General features: G+C 52.1%; 5 protein-coding genes across 5 annotated transcripts; 2 read left to right on the top strand and 3 right to left on the bottom strand.

The window, feature by feature from the left end:
• Nucleotides 1–297: 297 nt before the first annotated feature.
• On the bottom strand, nucleotides 298–2858 carry COCSUDRAFT_26274 (iron-sulfur cluster assembly protein IscA). Its single transcript, XM_005642941.1, has 6 exons — nucleotides 2527–2858; nucleotides 2322–2388; nucleotides 2048–2165; nucleotides 849–1824; nucleotides 580–687; nucleotides 298–440 (listed from the first exon to the last, which is right to left on the bottom strand). Exons 1-4 carry the CDS (start codon nucleotides 2656–2658, stop codon nucleotides 1755–1757), a joined length of 387 nt encoding a protein of 128 aa, XP_005642998.1. The 5' UTR covers nucleotides 2659–2858; the 3' UTR covers nucleotides 298–440; nucleotides 580–687; nucleotides 849–1754.
• Nucleotides 2859–3052: 194 nt separating this feature from the next.
• COCSUDRAFT_68214 (hypothetical protein) lies at nucleotides 3053–12514 on the top strand (the record flags this gene model as incomplete). The annotated part of the gene is made up of 18 exons (XM_005642940.1): nucleotides 3053–3124; nucleotides 3250–4015; nucleotides 4236–4332; nucleotides 4731–4917; nucleotides 5236–5384; nucleotides 5730–5992; nucleotides 6276–6440; nucleotides 6950–7128; nucleotides 7491–7638; nucleotides 7933–8098; nucleotides 8414–8595; nucleotides 8993–9102; nucleotides 9517–9638; nucleotides 9930–10047; nucleotides 10360–10510; nucleotides 10893–11093; nucleotides 11373–11507; nucleotides 12417–12514. 18 exons carry the CDS (start codon nucleotides 3053–3055, stop codon nucleotides 12512–12514), a joined length of 3309 nt encoding a protein of 1102 aa, XP_005642997.1.
• Nucleotides 12515–13195: 681 nt separating this feature from the next.
• On the top strand, nucleotides 13196–15633 carry COCSUDRAFT_60120 (S-adenosyl-L-methionine-dependent methyltransferase; the record flags this gene model as incomplete). Its single annotated transcript, XM_005642939.1, has 7 exons — nucleotides 13196–13228; nucleotides 13331–13414; nucleotides 13540–13599; nucleotides 13909–14025; nucleotides 14386–14520; nucleotides 15063–15208; nucleotides 15573–15633. The coding sequence occupies 7 exons, from the start codon at nucleotides 13196–13198 to the stop codon at nucleotides 15631–15633; spliced, it is 636 nt and encodes a 211-aa protein (XP_005642996.1).
• Nucleotides 15634–16641: 1008 nt separating this feature from the next.
• COCSUDRAFT_83602 (hypothetical protein) lies at nucleotides 16642–16830 on the bottom strand (the record flags this gene model as incomplete). Its single annotated transcript, XM_005643100.1, has 1 exon — nucleotides 16642–16830. A coding segment is annotated over one exon (189 nt), but the record flags the coding sequence as incomplete, so codon positions are not given.
• Nucleotides 16831–19662: 2832 nt separating this feature from the next.
• On the bottom strand, nucleotides 19663–22350 carry COCSUDRAFT_60119 (hypothetical protein; the record flags this gene model as incomplete). The annotated part of the gene is made up of 7 exons (XM_005642938.1): nucleotides 19663–19890; nucleotides 20282–20391; nucleotides 20697–20823; nucleotides 21165–21242; nucleotides 21598–21704; nucleotides 22061–22178; nucleotides 22297–22350. The coding sequence occupies 7 exons, from the start codon at nucleotides 22348–22350 to the stop codon at nucleotides 19663–19665; spliced, it is 822 nt and encodes a 273-aa protein (XP_005642995.1).
• Nucleotides 22351–22480: the final 130 nt, after the last annotated feature.

Here is a 22480-nt window from a genome sequence, read left to right as displayed (position 1 = left end):
CCGTGCTAGCATGAGCTCGCGAGCTAGCAGCGCTGCGCATGCGGCATTTGGCTGTCGATCAACAGGTTAAAAGATTAGCATTATGCTCTATGTCCACACGCAAGGTTTTTGAATTTACATGACACAGTCCTTCCCACGCACTTGAGTTCTTCTTCCCATGCATGCCCACTGGCAGCTTCCCCCAGCTTCCGTTGCGGTTGAAGATTGCATTTGGATTCGAATGCATTCGCATTGTATTCGGAAGCTTGAAACTACTAAATAATATTGTATTGCAATACGCCTTTCCTCGCGGTTCGCTTCCTCTCTCAATTGGAGCTTGGCTCTTTCACGAGACTTGATGAACAATACTGTGCAGAATGTCCTCTTCTTGCTGCTGGTCTCCACCAGTGTTGCTGTTCCCTTCTTGATCGCAAAACATGTGCCTTCTCAGAGCCTGGCCAGTAAGTGGCTTCTTCTTTCGCTTATCCCTGCAATCTTTGTTATAATCTGCAATTTGCTTGCCTCTAAAAGCACGCCTGGTTCGGAGCCCAGATGCGCTTCTGTATGATCCATCGATTAAGAATAATCTTTTAAACGCAGCGGGTATAGCATCCGGTACCGCATCGCCTTGCGGCTGGCCTACTACCTCATTTGGGAGCGTTGGGAGCGTTGCTTCCATTGGCAGCATAGGATCTTTGTGGAGCATTGGTAAGCCTTGTTTCCACAGAATCTTTGTTTTCATGTTGCCATATATATTTCTCAGCCCAAAGCTGTCGATTACATGGCGCCACAGACTGCTTTATGTTCTTGCCCAAGCTTGACATCTGCCTGGCAAAGCCTTACTGATGAGCTGTGTGGCAACTTCGCAGGGTCTGTGGGCTCGATCCTGAGCATTGGGAGCGTAGGTGGAGTGCTTTCTATAGGGTCCATTGGGGGTGCTGGCACCATTGCAGCCCTGATTGGGGTGTGCAGCTTTGGAGGCTTCCTGAGCGTTTGCCAGAGGTCTGCCCCCTGGGGCCTTGGCAGCCGTCGTCGCAGGCGCCAAAATTAAACTCTGTCCAAGATTTATGTCCCAGACAGGCACCATATAGACGCCTGTGCGGTTCTGGAGTGTTTTGTACTATTTGCCACTGGCATTTGAAGCCTTCTTAAGCGCTCCAGGACAAACGATTGGTTGACCTTTCAGCCAATGTCTCAGCCAAAATCAAAGAATCAACTGTGTATTAGTAAGCCTGGATACGTGCTTGAGGTCCTAGTCTTTGTCAAAGTGAGGCTTATCTTGAAAGGAGCAGAAAGCCTTTCTGAGATCTGAGACCTGAGATTCACTGCCAAAATTTGGATTTCAAGGATCTGCTGCTACAGTGTGATGCTACAACTAGTGCATGGGCTTACAAGCTGTGTCACCCTCAACTCAAAATCGGTTCCCGCGTTCAGCAAACTGCATGCAATGGCCTAGTAAAGCCTAGCTGGTCAAAACCTGTCACCATTGCTTGTGAGCATTTGTGACTAAATCAGGGAAAGAATGCAACAGGGACTGTAAGGGATAACTGGCAACTATCTCTACAATTGTTGCAACAGGGATAATCTGTGGGCTGGCAACTCCATGACACATAGTCACCACTGCCACTATAGCTGACTTGCTGTTCCAACCCAAGCCTTCGAGCGTTGTGGTCAGAATGGAAGCCAACATTACTGTCCCATGACTACCCAATCAGGAAGTCCAATGAATAATCGCAGATCGGGGTACTTTCGCGCTAGTGCTGCCTCGACGCCCACTACACTGTGAAGGACTCTCCACATCCACACTCGCCCTTGGAATTGGGGTTGTAAAATGTAAACTCCGCCCTGTAATTACAACAACCTGTATCAGCTCAGGACATGCTTCCAAGCAGCTCTTCTCTGCTAGCAAATCACGCCGCAATCTGGCTATGCAGACACCAATGAACGCAAAAAAAATACAAGTCCTTGAGCAGGCAAGGACGCCGGCACGGCCCATGCGAGCAGTGAACCTCCAAGGTGACCAAATATCACAAGGGCTAAAGAAATAGGGGCACAAAATAGAACGCACTTTATTCTGTCCTCCACATAGTCCATGGTCGTGCCCAGGACGTGCATGAGTGCATTTGGCTCGATCAGAATGCGCACTCCTTTCTCGTCCACCACTTCGTCAAACTTATTCTTGGTGTCTGCAGGAGAACAGACGACTCAGCCCAACAGGCTCAAAACAGTGACTCAACATCAGGGAAAAATAAACTCATCAAGAGGAATCAACATCACGACTGCACAAATAGAGAATATATGCAAGTTGTGAGCAGAGTGGAAGTCTGGTCCAGGAAGGTCACCTGCGTAATTAAGGGTGTAAGCTAGGCCGTTGCATCCTCTCGTTTTCACGCCCAGCTTCAGAAACTCCTGCAAATGCACCGGATCATTAGTGGGGTTCACTTGCTAGGTGCTATACTACTTCAGGTCCACTTTATCAACATCGCGCATATCGGGATACTCAACATCTGGACAAACAAAACAATCCGTGAATACTAGCCACAGCACCTTGTTCCTCTTCTCAAGGAGCGTTTTGATTCTCTCCGCTGCTGCATCGGTCAATACTATTGGGGCTTTTCTCAGTCTAGGTGCAGCTCTCTTGGCCACTGCAGCAAGCAACGACAGGCTTGGTTGCACCATAAACTGCTGTCTTGCTTACTGTAATGGATTTCAACACAGTTTATTAGATCCGAGTTCGCACAGCATAGTACTGAATGAAACCTTCACTGGACCTAGCAGAAGCTGCTGGTACGAAAGCGCAAATGCCACTTTGTGCATGCAGATTGCAGAGTTGGCTACAAAACACGTTTTGTCACGTATTACGGAATGTTATATGCTGTGGAGGTGAGAATAGTTTGTGCTCTTGCATCAATGGCCACGATGACTTCCTCTCGTAAAGGGCATTCGGCGGCGTTCCTGTCGGAGAAGGCAAAATTTAGCGCATGTGCATTCCTTGAAGCTCAGGGGCGTGCAGGAACATCAATAAATGTTCCTGCGTTAAATATCAAGTGTTCATGATCAGTGATCACAGACAATGGACGACGATGACGATTTCGATGTTTTTGCAAAAATCGATAGCATCGTCGAGCAGTACAACCAGACAAAGGTGCTCAATTTGCATGTCAACAGAATTGATGAATTCTCTTTTGTTGACATATGAATTTCCTGAATCAAATTCTTGGAATTTCCTTGCAATTGATGGGCCATCACTCTTTATACAATTCTCTGCAGGTGAATAACAGGCAGAATGGCAGCCCACAAAATACAAATGCCGGGCAGCGTCATACAGGTAGCGCGGCGCCCAACCCAGATTGGCAGCAGCCTAGCCACGGATCACAACCACCTCTCGGCCTTGTCGATGCTGCCCCTCCCCCGAGCTTTGGACAGCAGCAGGGCCAGCCCTGGCAGCAGCCACCGCGTCCAAATTACCCTGCCAGGCCTGAGCCAACGAAGCAGGGAGTGAGGCAGCAGGATGGCTACTCCAGCGCTCCAAAGAATGTGTTTGGCGAATCCATGCCTGCATCAGGTGCTCCAGCACAGGTGCCCCCACATGCCAGGCAGCCTCACGCACACTGGCAGCCACGGCCTTCAGGACAAGCAGCTCCCTTGCCTATCAGCGCAGCTGCCGCCCAGCCAGCACGAAACCAGTACACAGGCCCTGCTGTCAGGCCGCCATATGCAGCAGGCGCAGGAGCACCCAGGCCGGGCATGGGCTTGTTGCCTGCCGCCAGACCAGGTAGCGCTGTGGGGGGCGCCACCCCCGCTTCCAGGGGGGCAGGCGGCATCGCCCCGGGGCAGCAGGGTGCCAACTCAGCCCGCATGCAGCCTCCAGCTGGCGCCAGCGCAGCAACTGCACCAGCTGCAGGTGGAGGCCAGCGCATGCATGCAGCAGGGAATGCCATGACAGCTGCGCAGCCGCGACCGCTGAACATGCACTCTCCCGTTCGCGGCGGAGGCGCACCTGCACCGTCTCCAACGCCGCCGACAAACTCACTCCGTACGTGATTTGTCCCTCCCCTGCCGATGGAGCCCCTTCTTGGCTTATCATGCGGCCTAGCGGGGCTCACAGCGAAACTAATGTAGCTCTTCACTCGCTAAATATTGAGTTATGCTAGCTAAATTCTGGGTGCATCCCCATGGCTCCAATTAGGTGCCTCATTACGACAACGTTTGAGGCCTTGTAGCAGTGTTTGATATTTGTTGTGTGGCATGCGCAGTTGCAGCTCAGCTGGCTGGACCCGAGGCACTGCCGGAGCTGAACACTGGGGCCACTTTGGAGCGCCTGCAGCGGGAGAAGGACGAGCTGCAGAGAAGGTGCGCGCTGGCCGGGTCAGCGAACGTAGCAGTGGAGCATCGTGTCTCCGTCAGAAAATGCATGAGTTGCTCCAGATGCGAGGCACTCTGGCTGAGCAGTGGTAGCCCATGCGGCCAATCGGAGCATGCCAGCCACTTTCTGTTTTCACTCCACCTTAGTCTGCGGTTGTCAAATGTGTCCAATCAGGCACTCTGCTCTGCGATCTGTGGAACACTATTGCATGGCTCAGCAAGACAGTCTGGTGTGGACTCCATGAGGCTCGACTCCATTAGAGAGAATTGGCACAGCCTGGCTTTGTAAGAGGTCAGATGGTTGCGGTGCTGAGGGGTAGATACTTATCGATCTTGGCAGGGCTGCATTGACGCGCCTTGCACGCTGAGCACGCTGTGCTGCGCAGGCTGAACGACAACGAGGGTCAGAATGCGCTGCTGCGCGCGCGGGTTGAGCGGGCCGAGAGGGAACGGCGGGAGATGCAGACGCGTGCCGCGCACAGCAGCCAGGCTGGCCTGGCGGCGGCCACGTCAGCGGACCTGCAGCGCCAGCTGGACATCGCGCGTCAGCAGCTGGCCTTCAAGGAGCAAGAGGTCCGCCAATTGAAACGCAACCGCTCAAAGAGTAATGCACAGCCAGGAGCAGAGAAAACCGACGGGGTTTTTGGTGTTTTTGCAAAGTGGGGACCAGTCCCCTGCAATGCTTGGGAAGTGACAACCGCGCGCCTTGGTCTGCCTCGTGGAGGTTATCAAGGAGCGGCTTTCACAACAGTTTTGGCAGCTATCATATCTGATGTGAGCAATTCTGCGTGCACCCTGTCGCGTACCTGGGATGGGATGTAGTGCTGTGCCGTATGGGCAGCCGCGCGAGAAATGATCCGGAAAGCTGACTGGGAATAATTCCGCCACCAGGCGGCGGAGATTCTGCGGCGGAACCAGGACCGGGACGAGCGGCTGAAGGCGGCTGACGCGCAGGCGGCCGCACTGGCCGCAGAGGCCAAACGCCTGGAGCAGCAGCACGCCCAGCTGGAGGCCGAGCTGGCAGAAGCGCACAGGGATAGGTGTGAAGATCCCTGAATTTATTGGTTTTATTTGGTCATGATCAAGCGTTCTAATTCATTACCATGAGAATAAGTCCGTCACTGCGAACGCCATGGCACGTCCTGGCATGTGCATGGTTTATGTTTGCATTACCTGTGAAGTGGCAGAATCTTGGATGTGACTTATCTCGGATGCCAACTGGCATTTGCAGGCTTGACTAAGGCGAGATGGCAGTGCGCCCTGCCTGCAGCTGAACAGACGCAGCTGAACAGACGCAGTAAGCCGCATTGCACTTGTTGTGACGCCCCAATAATTGTCTACTAATAATAGAGAGATAATAAAGAGAGATTCTTCCGTCCTCGCAGGCGGGAGCGGGCGGGCGACGTGAGCACATCAGGCAATGACGCGCTGCATTCTCCGGCAGCCGCGCGTCGCAGCCTCAGCCCGCGCAACTGGCAGCAGCAGCAGCCGTCGGCCTCCGGCAGAAAATCCGCGGCAGCCACTGCGGCCGGGTCGGCCGCCGGCGCGCCGCGGTCCTCCGTGGCGGCCGGCCAAAAACGGCGGCTCAGCGGCGCGGCCGCTGCGGCCGCCGATCCCAGGAGCCAGATTGGAGAGCGCTCAGGCATCGGTAGGCCGACAGTTGTCCCTTATTTTCACATGCGTGTCTTTCCATTCCTGCGAAGTCCTTCAGCTGTAATCACATAAAAAGGATGCTATTTCCTGAGGATCTACCTCCTTCATGCCTGCTCGAATGTTGTGCCAGAGACGCAAAACGGCGCTTTGCTCCTTGTCTTTTGAATCCAATTGTCTTGAGGTTCAGGGATGGAAGCATGTGCATTGAAGGGGAGGAGAAGTTGTCCTAAGAAGTGATTATCTCCTTTGAGGAATGAGTGAGTGTGTGTGCCCTGCAGCCCGGTCCAGTCAGCCCACATCGGGCAGGGCGGCAGAGAACGCCCCAGCAGAACCGCTCCATGAGCGCGCCAGGTGGCAGTCTGCTGCGCCGCCACCTGGCGACGCCAGCTTGTGGCAGCGTCTTAGCGCGGCATGTGGCACCAGCCTGGCCACATTACTGGAGGGTGAGTCACCCGCAGTTTTCCTTGTTGCAGCTCATTTGTCTTGCCTTAAATGTGCACCAGCACACGTGCTCTTGGCTATTTTGCTCTGTGCACCAGAAATATGCTTGAGCCTTTATTCTAGCATGCTGGTATCCTGCCTGACACAGCCTGTGCCACATTTGTGACGCTGCATCATTTGTGGCATGATGCTGTGCCAGACATTACCAGGCACCAATCCCTTTGATGGCATGAACCATGTTCTGATATATACTGAGCTTCATGGTTCAGCAGCTTAACGTTCACATGGACTCGCCACAATCTGATAAGCCAGTTATACCACGGGTGTTCAACCACGAGTGACAGCATGAAGGTCACATCTCAGTATCTTGCAGCAACTTTTGCATTCCCAGCTTGTGACCAAACTGAGCAGGCAGGTGCGCAGAAAAGTCCCTTTGTGGCATGACTCCAGACACATAAAAAGGGCAAGAAACACAAACATCTACAGGAAACAAGGGAGTATTACGGCGCAGAGAGAGGAAAGCAGGAGAAAGCAGGTGGAGTCAGCTCGAGTGCAGAGCCATGTGGGCAGGCTGCTGACGTGGCGAAGCAGGCGAGGCTGCTGGCGTGGGGCGTTGACTCCGCCGGGCCGGCGCTGCTTTGCGCGCTTTGCTCCTCACTCGCGGCCGCCGCTCACAAGGGATCTGCTCAGGTCAGGCATCTCAAAGAATGCTACTACAAAAGAAGTCATTGCTGCGCATCTTCCATGTTCCACCATCATGACCGGTCCTGTCAAGCTTGTGTTGTTGGCTGGATCTTGCATGCGCAGCGATTGACAAATTTGCACAAGCATCTTGCAAGGCAGAATATGCAGCGGACAGCACACCTTTTTTGCTGTGCTTCTGTCGGGCGCTGTGCCTCACCCTCTGATCTAACTGTTTAAAGGCTGCAGAAGACATAAACAAGAATTCGTTGTGATCCTTCCTGCAAAAATCTTGGGACAGCATTGCGATGTTGCTTGACATTTTGGTGATTGGTGACTGATGGAGAATTGCTTTTGTGCTGGGGCTGCAGGCGAGTGACTCTGATGTGAGGTGGCACTGTGCCATGCTGGACGTCCAGGCAGCGCTGATGCGCCTGTGCGGCAGCTGCCAGGCAGCTGCGGTCGCCAGCCTGGCACCAGCTGGGCAGGCCTCTGCTGCCCAACCTGCCCAAGCCTCCGGTACTCTTCCGCCCCATGAATTTGTCATGTGAACATTTTGTGCTGTTTGCTGAAAGACTGGTATATACGCATACATTTTGGGATGGATTTCTATCTGGAAATGTCAATCTTTTGTTGTACCTTGGTGGCCTTTATACACGTCGTGCCGTCTTATGGGCTCTGCTTATTGTTGAGCTCTTTATCACTTACAGCCAGTCTCATCTCAACCCAACGTGTTCTGTCTCAAGGCAAGGAGAGATTGCAAGCGCATTCTTTCTTATGGCATGTCATAAGTTCACAAAATCTTTGGTGCAGGGGTTGGGGCAAGGGTGCAGCTACATGGCCCGGGCAGGCCATCAGGAGCGGCTGAGCTGGCGACCGCATCGCACATCTCCCCTGAAGTCCTGAGGCTGGGGTCTATGAGGTTGATGGACGCCGCACCCGCTTCTGAAAGCCTTGCCTCTCACCTGAGCCATCTCAGGTGCTGTTAGCTGTTTCCGCATTCCTGTTCAGCAGTTGCCACCATGCATAGTTTTTGCTACTTGTATTAGTAACCCTTTTAGGTATGCTACTAGTCCATTTTAGGGCCCAAAACTTTTCATGATTAGTGTGGAAATACATGTGTCCTCCCTCAGCAAGCATGGGCCAGTGCTAGTCCGTGCCAGCGGCTACCGGATCCCGTCTTGCATAGTGTTGGCAAGCACTAGAAGTAAGGATTTAAAAGCCTCATATGTCTGGACGACCATAAAAAATTCTGGGGATTGACTGAAATACTAAGATTTGGGGTGTGGAACAGGAATTTGAGACAGGGCGAGCCTGAGAGGCTGGGCAGGGGAGTGCTGAACCTACTCCTATCCCTTCTTCTGGGCTCGAAGGAATCCAGCGCGGTGTTCAAATGTGCGATGAAATCTTTGGCCGCACTCGTGGCAGCGGCGCCGCCGGCTGACAGGGACGCCATGTCACCTGTGCTGACATCAGGTGTGACAGCATGCAGCCCTGAAAATTACGCAAGGTCATTCACTTTGTAAGTTGAACTGGAAGAAGCAGGAAGCATTGTTGCCTGGCATGCCTCGAGCATCCTTAGGTGTCGTGTGTTTTTCAGATCACATTGTCCGTTTAGTCTGCTTAATACCATGTGGTGCCCACAAGATTATCTAGGCCATAGCCTGCCCAAATGACCTTGAAAAAACCATAAAGTTGCATCTCACCTAGAATGGCTTCTACCGGCCTCACAGTTGCAGGCATCCCAAATTTCTTTTCACACCGCAGGACCCATCAAGCAATCGCTTTCATGCGTACAACCTTCATGTTCAAGTGGCGCATGTACTGTGACGATGACTGCTTTTCTGAATTCAAATATGATTCCTGAGCGCAGGCGTGCTGGAGCGGTTGGCCTGTCATCAGGCGGCGTTCCTGCAGCTCCTGCACCTGCTGCTTGAATGCCCTGCCATATGTGACATGCTGGAAGCCAGACTGGCCGCACAGGTGATTGCAAACTTTGCCAACTTTGCTTCCACATCGACTATGTTATCTAGCAAGATTCAGCATTTCATAATCATTTAGCTAGCATAACTCCTTGTGTTCCAACGCTGCTGTGCTGGTGTGGCTTGTGGATGTCCTACATATGCTTGCCTGCTTTCATCTGTGTATATGGTTCGCCCAACAATTGCACGAGTTCAGTCTTGATTCATGGGTCTCTGAGAGACCGTCCCTCGGCTCTGTTGTTGCTCTGCTAACCTGTTCTTTGATGTCCTCCTATTGATTACCTTGCTTTGGTTCTGTGCTTAGGACGCCATGCAGACCTTGTGAGATGACCCAGGGATTTCCATGGACAACGCATGTATTGTGTATAAATGCAGTCTGAGTCACACCCAGCCTGAAAACCACCTGTGGCTCCAGGCTGCCTCTGGGGAGGGAGACGGTGAAGCGCAAGGACCGATGGGTGGCGCAACTGTTGCCCCTGCAGCAGACGGCGGCGATGTTCAGGCGCCGGCTGCGCATGGGAAAGCAGGGGAGGCCAGGTACGTGACCCACACCCAACCCCATATGCAGCTGCTTGGATCCCACAATTACCTCTCAAGAAATGCCAGGGAATCAAGCACTGCAGTGCATGATTCTGAGGGCAGAGTTACCACATCTTCCCCCCCTTGGTCGTGAACAGAAAGTCACTGCACTGTGTGCCCATGCATGGAATAGCACGTCAGATGAGAATACGGGCACCTTTGATCAGAACAGTTAGTTAGATGACTGTGAAAGTCGCCACAGGGTGCTAACGGAGTCAGAACAAGAGTGTGAGCTGTGCGTCTGTGCAGCTGGTCTGGCTGCTGGAATATCTTCAGGGCGCTCAATGGCTGCCTGACTGCACCACCGGCTGCTGCTGCAAGCACACCAGAGCCACCCTTGACATCATCTCACCGCTGCCCCTTTGAGGTGCCCTTCCCGACATGATAAGTTGAACCATTTGACACCCTAAAGCTCGTGTTGGGCCCTTGTTTGCACAAGGTTCATTTCTTCTACCCTGGTCAGTACCATTGGTCACGCACCCTTGTACTCTTCCCATAAGCAGTATAAGCAGTGAAACTGTGCTGAAAATGTGCCCATTCCAGGCAGGCACCTTTGGGCTGCTTGCCTGGGGGGCATTGCTAATTCTCTTTTTGTGGATCCTCTTGTGCTTGCCACGTCATAGCTTGCGCGCACCTTCAAATTCAGAAGTCTCAAAAGTGCGTGTGTGGGCATGCGCAGGTGGCGCGGAGGGCGTTGCAGGTGGTAGCGCTGTGCATGGAGGCTGACCGGACTGGGCTGCTGCTGGCGTTACTAAGCGAGGACGCAGGCAGCCCCAGCCTGGTGCTGCGATTAGTCATGCTGGTCGACGCCGCCACGCTCAACGTAGAAGGTAGGAGGGCTGCACAGGAATACATACATGCAAACGCTGACTTGCACGTGACCTCCTGGCCACTGTTTATGCCAGCACATGGGCCAATCATGACTTGCTCCGCCCTTTCATAGAGGGCTCAGTTCGGCTGCCAAGGCAGTGAAAAGTCAGTTGAGACCAGATTATAGAGGTCAGGGGGCAGTAAAATCAGCTACCTTATACAGATGAAGCACTGCAACATAGGATCCTACCGTGAGGTGAACTATCATGGAAATTTACCAGTGACATACAAGACGACCAGCCTGTGGCAAACCCATGACAAAAGGAGCAGTGTTGATATACAATACGTGTGAATTAATAATGATGGCTCACCGACACTTAAGCGAGCGTTTTCTCAACTCAGGCGGCCCGCTGCGTGCGCTGGCCGCGCCAGCTCAGCCGGCGAACGCCAGCGAGGCGCTGAGGTGGCGACAGGCGCTGCGGCTGACTCAGGAGGCGCTGACGCTGCTCCGAGGCCTCTCTGTGCAGGAGCACCTGCGCGAGCTTGTCATAGAGGAGCATCTGGCATCCTCTGCCTCAACGCGGCTCTGCCACACAGTCGTGGGTGCGTGCCACAATTGCATGTGTCTCTCTGGGACCTAAGACCTCAGATGCCCTCCATGCGGGCACTCTGTCACAAGACCTTCAAAGCAGGGATGCTTCAGGACAATCCTGGCATTGACTATGAGGCACGCAGTCATTATGTGTGCTGCAAGACAGGACAGAAATTCAAACCTGCGCCGCAGTGGGACATATTCATATTAATCACCACTAACCTTAAACACCATGCACACAAATGTCAGATACTGATATTAACTGTGAGATTGAATCTGTGTGCGCGCAGGCCGCATTGTGCAGCTGCCGCCGCTGCCGGGCCGGCTGGCACGCTCGGCTGCGCCTCTGCTGCTGGCTCCGTGGGCGCACGCCGTCGGCGCGAGCTCCGTCACGCGCAGCGTCTGTGTCAGCGGCGACTCAGCAGGTAATGACTGTAACCGTTGCAAAATTATTATGTATTATACTCTTAGCAAGTGATGGTAGCGTCTGTGTCAGCGGCGACTCACCAGGTTGCTTTTATTGGTTACATAACTGGTGCCTAATTTACTCATTGCAAAAGTACATCAAGTGATGGTAGCAGCATCTGTGCCGGCAGCGACTCAGCAGGTAGCATGTGATCGTTACATAATCAGTACATTAAAAACTCATTGCAAGAGCACATAAAGTGATAATGGCAGTGTCTGTGCCAGCGGTGGCTCAGCAGGTAATGTATCATCCGTGGCCGGAATGTGATCATGAGTCAGCGTTCCTTGAAATCGGCAGGATGCCATGAAAAGAACATGTGCTTTTTTAGTATTCCTCTGGCTTTTAGCCTGGCCTGATGACCCCTAGTTGGTGCATCATATGACAGCATGCATTGCAGATATTTGCAAGAGGCAAGCCTGGGTCGGGCAATGGGCACCACAGTCATTTGAGGACTGAAAGAGAGGGGATGGGCACACGCATGCCACACGCATCCGAGCAGGACTAATTAGCAGAACCTGCTGGGAGCCACCAGTGGCTCGATTTATCCTATGGATATTATCTTCTTTCCATGTTCATCTCTCAAACTTTCAGTGCCTGTGCACTCTGTCAAGATGATGCAATCATAAAGCACTGAACGGTTATGCAGCGCATTCCAGGCCAGTCAGTAACACCAAAGAGAGTCTGTGTCGCACTGCCAGCCCTCTGAGGCACCTTCGAACCAGCAGGTCTTCCGTATTTTGAAAATGCATGACCATATATACAGCCGTATGTACTGCCTCATAATTTATCTAGCGTATCAGCAGAAGCACTGTCTCGCATGCAAGTTACTACCTCTGGTTTACTGAAGAATGTGCGGGTATGCATGCAGGGTGCCTGCCTGTGGCCACAGTGGAGGATGTGATGCATCTGGCCAAGGGGCTCCTTCGGCGGGTGCAGGAAAGGCTGCCAGTGCTTATGCAGCCCTGATGGCTGCTTGGACTTTTCTTGGAGCAGAATGGACTGGGAACTTATTCCCTGAAGCGTTTGGAATGTTATCTGTGCACTGTGTGGTTGCCAATTGCAGCCCTTGTGCTTGTAACAGTTGCAAGGATCTCTATTGTGGTTTTTTGCGGTGGTACATCAAGAAACATTATAGCCAAAGGCCGGCTTGCCAATTGACGCCAAGTGCTGCGCACAATAATGTACAGCGTTATATTCGGCATGCCTTCGATCGTTGTGTTACCAATAATCATGCATGTTTGTTGGCACGACCAACAATTTTACATCTGAGAAAAAACCTGATGATGCTGACTTTTGAAGGTTATAAGCTTAGAAGTTGCTGGCTGCACAGTCAGCTGGGATTGTGATGTCAACATCTGCGTTGCCATGCTGGCGTCAGCCCAATGCAAGGTCTTGAGCTTTGATCGGAGCAGAATAGCAGTTGTCTTGTGACCAGTTGCGATGCATCCTCTTCATCTCACATAGGTACCCTTGAGCCATTGAAAAGGCGACAGGTTCATGGATGGAGCCAGTACAACACCTCTTTGCTTTTGCTTGCAAACGATGAGCACGCGCGTTGACTCAAAAATAAACAGCTCATTTCACATGTTATGGAGCATGACAGACGTGATCTACGTCGATGGAAGCATATTGTAAGACGTGATCACCATGAAGCTGAAGGAACTGCACAGCATCATGCAGGTAAGCGGAGTTTCTGTTGCTTACGAAGCGACTTGGATCTTCTGAAATTCTAATGCCGCCTCTCAATATTCTTCTGATATCGACCTTTGGGAAAACTCGCAGGACATCGACACCTTTAATGAGCCCAAGGTCGACCTCGAACAATACCCCACGGGCCCTGAAATTGCCTCGCGGATGTTATTCACGGTAAGATCAAGGAAAATGCAAATTTTGCTGCAGCTCCCCAATTACCCTCTCAAGACATTCAGCTATTCGTGCTGTGCTAGCCTCCTCAACCAATGCCTAGTAACCTTCTCTGCTGTGCCGCGCAGATAGAGAGTGTATACGACGACTTTGCTGGAAGGACGGTGGTAGATCTGGGATGCGGCACCGTGCGTCCCATGCCCTCATCACCTGTATGGAATTCTTGTGCCTGCATAAGCACTGCTGTCCGTTTCTTTGTGAGCAAAGGAACACAGCAAGCTTGCCGCAATATAGCTTGGCCTTAAGAGCTGGCAATGGTTGAAATACAGTAAGATAGTCCAAGGAACACAGCAAGCTTGCTCCGGCGAATTCCAGGCCTTGACAGCTGGTGATGCCTGAAAGACAGCAAGATGGCCGGAAGGATCCTGGCAAGCTTTTGCAGGATTGGTTGACCCCTCACCGCTGGCAATGCGAGATTCTTTCTTTGGTCCAGGCAGGGAATGCTGGGCATTGGAGCAGCGCTGCTGGGCAGCTGCCATGTCATTGGAGTGGACATAGACAGCGATGCTCTGGACACTGCACAGGGCAATCTAGACAGCTTTGAAGATCTCCAGGTGAGCCTGCTTCATCTCCACCTTTGCATGCCTGCACTTGCCAAGCAGCGACCGAACTTCCCCAGCATGAATGCATGTTGATATGGGACTTTGTCTGGCGGCGGTTTCTGTGACTGCTCTGAGATTGAATGAGTACCAGCAAACCTGCTGATGTAATCAGGGAAGAGTGGCAGAGGGTGCCCTCTCATTCATGCTTATTACAGATGCAATTCTGAGAAAGAGATATGCAGACATCAAGGCAGAGCGAGGGCCAGGGTAAAGAGGAAGGGCTGCCTTGCAAGTGAACATCATGCGGAAATAAGACATTGCAGTTGTCCTCATCACAAGTGCTCTTTTGCTGATGACAAATGCGCTGTGCAGATGGATCTGTTGCAATGCAGCATTGCTGAGCTGGAAAGGCAGCCCAGGCTGACAGCAGACACAGTCATCATGAATCCGCCGTTTGGCACCCGCCGCAAGGGAGCCGACCTGGATTTTCTCAGAGCAGCGTTTCGGGTGCGCACGCATATGAGAGGGCCTGCTTCCAGTTATGCAAAACCGGTTCATTACTTGAGGTACCATAGCCACGTTTCAGTCCTTTTGGTCTGGGTGGATACTCTTATTGGTCCCTTTTCGTGGCCAGCTGCAATGATCTGCAGGCAGTGGCAGCATTTTTGCAGGCTTACCTATGCTTGCCATAGCCGTGGCATGATCCTCTGGTGTCTTCTTGGGTTGCCATCAGCGGAAATGAGGCTGCTCTGTACAGCACAGCCCCTTGTGTGCAGTGGCAAAGCAGCAGCACAAGACATGCAGTAGACAAATCCATTCCAGCATGCCAGACAGAGATCATCTGTCTGAGGCCAGACAGAAGCTGCAGTCGCCGGCAGCTTGATGCAGGAGAACACACAGAGCTGCTTTCATATGGTGCATGCATAATGTGGCCAAGGACCACACAACATGGAAATTCAATAAGTGTGGTGTCGCATGCCTGCCCATCCGTTAGGACTGGAAAATGTCTGATCATAGTAAAAATTCAGTGCACCATTTTGACTGCGCAGGTGTCGCGTGGGTCAGTGTATTCCCTGCACAAGACCTCGACGCGCGCCCACATACAGCGGGTGGCCCAGAAGGAGCTGTCAGCACACAGCGCTGAGGTGGTTGCACAGCTGCGTTATGACCTGCCCGCCTCCTATGCTTTCCACAAGTGCGTCCTTCCAAAATGGCTGTTGTGTGATTAGAACCCCCTGTGCTGAGCTCTTTGGGGCGGCAGGGGAATATATCAAAGTGACAGATGTCAGACTTCACGGGTGTGAGGTCTGGCTGTGGTGCTTGCATGTTCTGTGTTTGTTTGGCAAGACTGTTTTGTGTTCAGCACACAGGCAATACATTCTGCGCTGGAAGTGATGCAGCTGTGCATGGGTATGGGTGACTGCCCGCCCACTGGGGCTGGCAGCCAAAGCTGTGAGCAGGAACAACCCAGCAACCCAATGCAATCGGTCAATTTCAAAGCCCCTTGCTGCAGAGTCAACGCCTTACAGCAGGGCCACTGAATGTGAAATTTCATCCAGGGAGCGCTCAAGGGACATTGAGGTGGATCTGTGGAGGTTTGAGGTGCCTCTGCGCCGATGACCCGCGGCTGTGTCTGGCGTATGTACACTGCATCTAGACTGCAGATCTGCAGCCATATGATGCCATGCATAAGACGTGCATGACGCAACAATGTTTGTGTGGGACCTGATGACGTCATCACTTGTCACAAGTCATGACTTGCAGCTATGGAAAGAAGAGAAAAATACAGCGCAGAGGGGGAGATAGTCTGTAGAAAGAGCCGAAAGCCAAAACGAAATTGTGCTTTGAATCCATGGAGCAGTACATTAATCTGAGACAATCGTATGCTGACATCATGATGTTTTTGATCAAAGCAGAACGAGCTGAAAAGTATTAATCCATTCTTTGACAATTGTTGTGTTGTTCACAACAAAAACAAAGACAAAACAAAAACAAAAGAAAAATTGCAATCTTTGCCTGCCAGAAGCAAGGTGCATCTGCAGACAAGCTGCAATTGACTTATATTATCACTGAATAAATAGCCACTGAATAAATAGCCTCTGTCAATTTACAACCTCCCCCCCCCCCCCAGACAGCCTTTCTCTGACGCCTGCAATGGTGACTCCGCAATACACTTCACAACGTTTTGCGCTTTCCTATTTTGACACATTCAGTGAGTGACCCTCTCCTTGAAGGTGCTTCAACGCAGCCTGGCTCACTATCACTTTTTCTCTGAAATCTGATGCATCAGTGCTTGAACTCCACTACTGAGCTTGCTTGTGCATGCGTCCAATTCATAGACGACTCCTTTCAATATCCCGATGCCCAAGCGTCGTTTTGGTTCTTGCAGCAATCCACTGGCTTTCCATTGGTGGGATCAACATAGATAGCCGTGCATGGGCCGTTCACGTAAGACCCACGAAATTGAGTTATACCCGGACAGTAGTTGCTGATGCAGGTTGCATCGGGGTGAGAAGGGCATGTCTCATACCCATCGCAAGGATCACGGATGCAGAGCGCAGGTTGGATGCCCTTGCCGCACTTGATTCCTGTGAATCAGGGCTCGTCTCTCAGCGGGCAACCAATGCACTATACATAGAGCTTCTCTAGAAAATGGTTAGCTAAAACCAACAAAGCAATTCCAAGATGTGGCTCACCCTCCTGACACATGCCCTCGTAAGCGATCGTGATGTTTGCACACTCGGCACTACATTTGTTGCCGTACGTTTTGCCATCTTCTCCGCACACCGGCAAATATATGAAGGTGCAGGTGCAACCTGCACATTGGGAGCGTCATTATGTGATCCCTTCTCCGTACTACTCCACAGCCCAAGTATCATATTTGTATGTAAATTTAGATTAGGACGCACCTTTTTCTTTGCACAGTCCATAATGATCAAGCTTTGTACCGGCGCAATGAAGAAGGCAGGGATTTGAGTAATTTTTGCCATCAAGTCCACAGACTGGATTGTATTCCTCAGTGCAGATGCAAGGGTTGTCACCTGCAATACAGATGCGGCACCAAGAACCTTCTCCTGCATCTTCTGCATCCTGTTCACCAAATAAGGCTGAATACATTGCTTTGGCGAAGTAAAGAGCTCGAGAGTGGAAATTACCGTCAACTTCTTCCTGAAAAGCCATAGAGCGTGAAGCTCCCTTGTGGCACCTGGTCTTGATCTTGTCCTTCAGCTTCTTCGGCAAGTCATTGTAACAGTCACAGAGTCCAGCCTCATCTCCAAAACGCGAGATGATCCGTTCCACATCAAGGTCGGTGATAGCATTAGCACACTTGCAGATGGTTCGAGGGCAGCCTCTTGGCACCACCAGGCATGGATCAATGCGTCCAGCGGTGATCTCCATTGCATCCACGTAATTGTCTGGAGAATCATCAGGTGCAGATGCAGACAGCGCGCTTGCACGTACTGTAACTGGCCGTACTGTAGCCCATATCAGCCAGACGGTCAACAACAAGATTCGGCGCATCTTGCTCCACCCCTGCACAGACAAGAACCTGCGTCCGTGAGTGCGTCGACCCACGCTTTGTGATGACTACGACGTCACGCAATCAACATATTCAACAAACTCCTCTGTGCTCATCAGACGACGTCTAGAAACCCTACTTCGATGCCTGATCGCGTCATAGCGTAAAGACCACACAACTGGTCTTCAGCGACATCATATAGGCCTTCATAGTGTGCAAAATATCACTGGTATACATAGAACGCTCATATAGACACCCTTGAATCACCCAGAATTAGCCGTGAGGACGAAAACGTCAAGCGCAATTGATACCCTTGTCTTCATAAACTAGCTAATTAGCTATAGACGCAGATATGAACAGGCACATAGTAGAATACCGATCAGCAAATTTTCCGTATGTCTCTAACGCGTCAAGCGCGATCTTTCGAACCCACAGCAAAATCCAAACCCTTGTCATTCTTTCGCGTTCATGGATGATCAAGCACGTCTTTGGTGTCAGTGAGGCTCACCTCAGCAGCTGGATGATTAGCTGGATAGTTAGCTCGTATCTCGTGGGACGCTGTGAGTACGACTGATACACGACACGAATCTAGCTGAAAAGGATAAGAAACCCTAGCACCTACATAGGCCAGCAGTTCGTGAGGTGATGGCAACAGCGATTGAAGGTTCTGTCACCCTCAGCCTTGTGCTCAGTGTTCCAAGGGTGGGGTTGCTATGATTCATCTGACTCCTCAGTCGAAGCATAATTTGCATCAGTGAGGCCCAAAACCGAGACGGTGGCCAGAAAAGGATTGTGCAGCTTCTCATCCTGTCGACACCTGTACCAAGCCGTGTACTGAACGATGTCTTGTAACTTCCCCTAATGAATTGCATGCTCTGCGCTACTGACAAATGAGCAGGATCTGACAGGCATGGACACAACAAATCATGTACCCTTGCTAAGGCTGCAGGCAGAAGCAATTGAGCTGTGAAGGATAAGTGCACACTTCGCGCTTGTCTTGGTGGCACTTTTCCACAGTGTACTCATGCACTCTATCCTTTTCGTTTATACCACATGGTCCTGTGTGCCAGTCTTGTTTGACTTGCTCTGCATGTTGGACAGCGTCGGAGCACCGCCAGGCACTAGGGTCTGCCTCGCTTGGGCTGAAATGGTCCATGGAGCCTTCAAGGCTATCCTTCTTCCACAAGTATCGAATGAGATTGAAACGTCTATGGATCGCTGTATGGCTCGCAACTCCCCTGAACTCTTCCATCGGGAGAGTTGGTAGGCACAAACGTCCATCGAACAGCTGCAGTTAACACAGTCTGCAACAATGATATATCCGGGAGATGCATTCACTGACTACCAATGTGTAACTGTTCAAAGAGATGTGCATTGGCAGGGCTTTATGGAAGAGAGAGAGAGAGAGAGAGAGAGAAACAGAAAGAGTTCGCGTCTGTCGACATCGTTTCCTGCCACTTAGGCCTGATCTGACGCCTGGCCACGAAGGCGAGAATTATCGCCTGTACCCGTACAGACCTGATCAAATCCACGGATACCATCTCGCCACATCAAGCTAGCACCGTCGGTACTGTGTAGCAATCTTACAATTTACATCGAGCTTGTTTCTGACAATCCCATTTTTGAACTCAGACACACTTGCTTTTATCAATCTGTAGCGCTTAGAGCCTAACAGGAGCACCAGCAACATGCAATCATAGGATGCAAGCTCTGTCATGTAAGCAATTTCAGTACTCTAAGAGTAGGTGAGCTCTTGAAAGCAATTCTGCTGTCTACAGACTGCCAGAATGGACGAAGAGCTCTTTGAAAGAGCCTCTTTCTTATTCACATGCCCTCCACGCTGGACAGTGACTTGTGGTTTGTAGGCTCCTGCTCTGGGAACACAGCTGAACAGGCAACCCAATCCCAAAAGAGACGCGTCTCCTGCATCGGACCTCAGTCGCAGGTGCCTGTTGTTGCGTGGGACGCATCTGCAGGGGCGAGCCTTGCTCCCGGCGCCAGATCAGGTAAATGATCGGTCTCCTGCGGCGAGCTGCTGCGGCAAACTCGCCTCATTGGGCTGCACAGCTGCTGTAGCCTGATCAGGCGAGGGCCGCGTCTGAGGCGGCGAGCTTGGCCGCGGCGCCAGATCAGCCGAGGGGCACGTCTGCAGGGGCGGCCTGCTGCTGCGGCGGCGCCTGAAAAGGCGCGAGGGCCTTGTCGAGGCGGTCGACGACGGCGCGCCATTTGGCGTCCCCGGGGGCGGCCAGGTCCCATGCGAAGTGCAGCAGCGCATACTGCTCCACGCGAGTGGCGGAATCCCACGTCGTGAAGGCCTCTATGTAGCGGCACACGCGCGCCTTGTCCACCTCCGCCCTCTGCAGGGGGCATGAGAAGAGCGTCAAGAAGCTTGTCATAAACCGAGTGTTACAGAATCAGCCCAAATACCACCCACGTAAGCTTTCTACTCCTTCCAACTCATTGTGCTAGCCCGGTTGCACTGCAGGGCAGCCTCTAGAACTCCTCAAGTGTCCGTAGTGGCCCATGCTTGCCAATCTCAAGAGAAGAAAAGACACACTTATTAAAAAGCGTACTCAACCAGAATAGAGTGTCTCAGTCCACTGCCAAAACAAGCCGGTGGCAGATGACTTCGAGAGGCACGAAGGCGAGCCAACATGCCACAGGTGCATCCAGCAAGTCATAGTACAATCCTCCAACCGTGATGACAGCCCTCAAAGCGTGGAAGAAAAAGTGTGGCGGCGAGCGCACCTGTAGCTCTGGACGGCGTAGGTAGTCGCGCAGGAAGTCGACGAGGTGCGAGTGCATAAGGTGGGCATGGTTGCGCTGGGCGTCAGACGGCATTCCCGCGTCCTCTTTGCCTGCAACGCTCGTGAGCAGGAGTTACTGTGAGTCCCCCTGATGGCAGGTGAAAAGCTGCAGTCTCCTGCCTTTCCTACCAGGGGCTATCATCACGAGAATGGCTAGCTGGTATCTCAGGGTCCAGTGGATGAATCATTTTCGATAAAAGTACTTGAGATACCAGAGTCATACCCCCAGCAGTGATTCTTTATCAACATTCCTCGTCTGCATTGCGCTTCACTCTGTGATGCCTAATGGATTGTGTGATTCTTCTGCAGCAATAATAATTTGTTATCAGCAGTGCGACAGCGGCAGTAGTGCGCACTTGGGCTGGCGGCCACGGCGCGCAGTTCGGCCGGGCTCGGCAGGTGCGGCAGCGGCGCCGGCGGCTGCGGCGGCGGCTCGGCAAACGCGGCCGCCTGCTGCAGATGATGCTGCGTGTCCCCCGCCACCTGCGCGCATGCAATCGCAACGATGAGCAAAATTTTGCTCTCAAATATGACAGGCCGTCAGAGCATTTCGTCTGTGAAGACACTCGGCCCTGTGCTTGGGCTTCAATAGGTCGCCATGCAGTTCATTTGCAGCGACAGCTGAACATTTCTTGGAGTTTCACTAGCCACCGATCCTAAACCAATGTTCTGCACCACTAACCACAATTCTAAAATTTTGTGGCTCTCTTATTCATAAGAACACGAAACAAGAGGGAAACAAGAGGCACTGACTGCAGACGGGCGGTGGAGCAGGAGGGCTATGTCAAAGAACTTCCAGAAAGATGGCACGGGGGAGGAGTCACCTGCTGGGACCAGCTGGTGGGCGGCAGGATGAGGAAGGGGAGGGGCTGCGAGTGGGCCGCCTGGCTTCCATCCTGAACCTGTTCACAATTTTAACATCAGGGTCAAAACCTACTCAAACCCCGAGCCCTGCTGCTCCTACATTGTCAGCATCCTGTCATGAACAGCACTGGACGCTGCAGCCGTTTTTTGGCAAGCAACCGGCGCCTTGTGAGCCCCAGTGGTGAATCTTCAGCCAATTAATGATTTTCATCTACACATTATTGTTGAAGTGGCCTCAGTTCAATCCCTCTGCAACGTACTTGGTGATTCCGCACGAGCCTTGTCTACCAGAAGATCTCATGATGTTCACAAGGCATGTTTGAGACACAAAAATCAGGGTTGGTCGATTGTTTCCTATTTTTGTATGACTCAGGGCCGTGTACAGAAAGTTACCTGAGGGTGTGTAGTGATGTACTGCATGCCGCTGTCCTGCTGATGCTGCTGCGGATCGCCGGCGTTCTCTCCAAGCGCCTGCTGGTAAACCTGGCTGCCATCCCCGCCTGCAACAGCCCAACAGTTTCTCAGATTCAGGAGAACAACTGTAAGAACCCCCCGCTTTGGCCATCCAAAGTATCCCCCGGGTATTCCAAACCCAGATGACCGATAGACCGGGCTGTCCAGTGCAGCACGCAGAGCAAGGATGTGATAGATTGAACAGGTCAAAAACATCCAAGAAGAACAATTTCCTGCACTCTTGAACAGAGCACAACAGCAACTGAAGGACAATATTGCGAATCAACATCAACTGCCCACTCTTCCTAACCACATAGCCAATGATAAATAACAATGATGTCCAGGCATTCACGTGCCACTGAAGAAGCCCAGATTGCCTAAAGCATCCAGGCAGTCTACTCACCAATCTGCGCGCCGTTGGCCGCGACCAGCACTGCGCCATTAGCGCCTGTGAGGGCGCCCGGGAATGCAGCCGCCAGCGCCGCCACGTGCTGCTCCGAGGCGCAATCGAACGGCTGCGTCTGCGCACAGGGAATTAAGTGCCTCAGAAGAGGTAAACGCACTCCTCCTCACATAAGACTGGCACCCACAGAGCGCTTGACAGCCTCAGATGTCAATTTAGTGCTTTTGAACCCCAACATTGAAAGACAGGGTGTGGAATTTTGCATCGGGACCGTGCTGTGCCTTTGGCATGGGACAATGCTTGATGTGCTTGCTGCTTGTGCACATGCAGTATGGGTGTCAATTAATATACCCAACAAGGCAGAGCTGCAAGCTTCATGCAAAGATTACAGCTATTGGGCCAAGCACTTTGCTGGCAGTG

This window comes from Coccomyxa subellipsoidea (genome assembly GCF_000258705.1).
Source record: "Coccomyxa subellipsoidea C-169, whole genome shotgun sequence".
Lineage (NCBI taxonomy): Eukaryota > Viridiplantae > Chlorophyta > Trebouxiophyceae > Coccomyxaceae > Coccomyxa > Coccomyxa subellipsoidea.
The sequence above is the reverse complement of the archived record's forward strand: the minus strand, read 5'-3'. Positions and strand labels throughout refer to the sequence as shown.

Bases quoted from the DNA above. Each gene is read 5' to 3' on its own strand.
- COCSUDRAFT_26274 (XM_005642941.1), bottom strand. From the start codon at position 2,658: ATGGTGCAACCAAGCCTGTCGTTGCTTGCTGCAGTGGCCAAGAGAGCT. The intron at 2,389-2,526 runs GTGCTGTGGCTA...GTGCATTTGCAG, and splicing joins TCCTTGAGAAGAGGAACAAG to GAGTTTCTGAAGCTGGGCGT. The intron at 1,825-2,047 runs GTGCGTTCTATT...TTGTAATTACAG, and splicing joins TATGTGGAGGACAGAATAAA to GGCGGAGTTTACATTTTACA.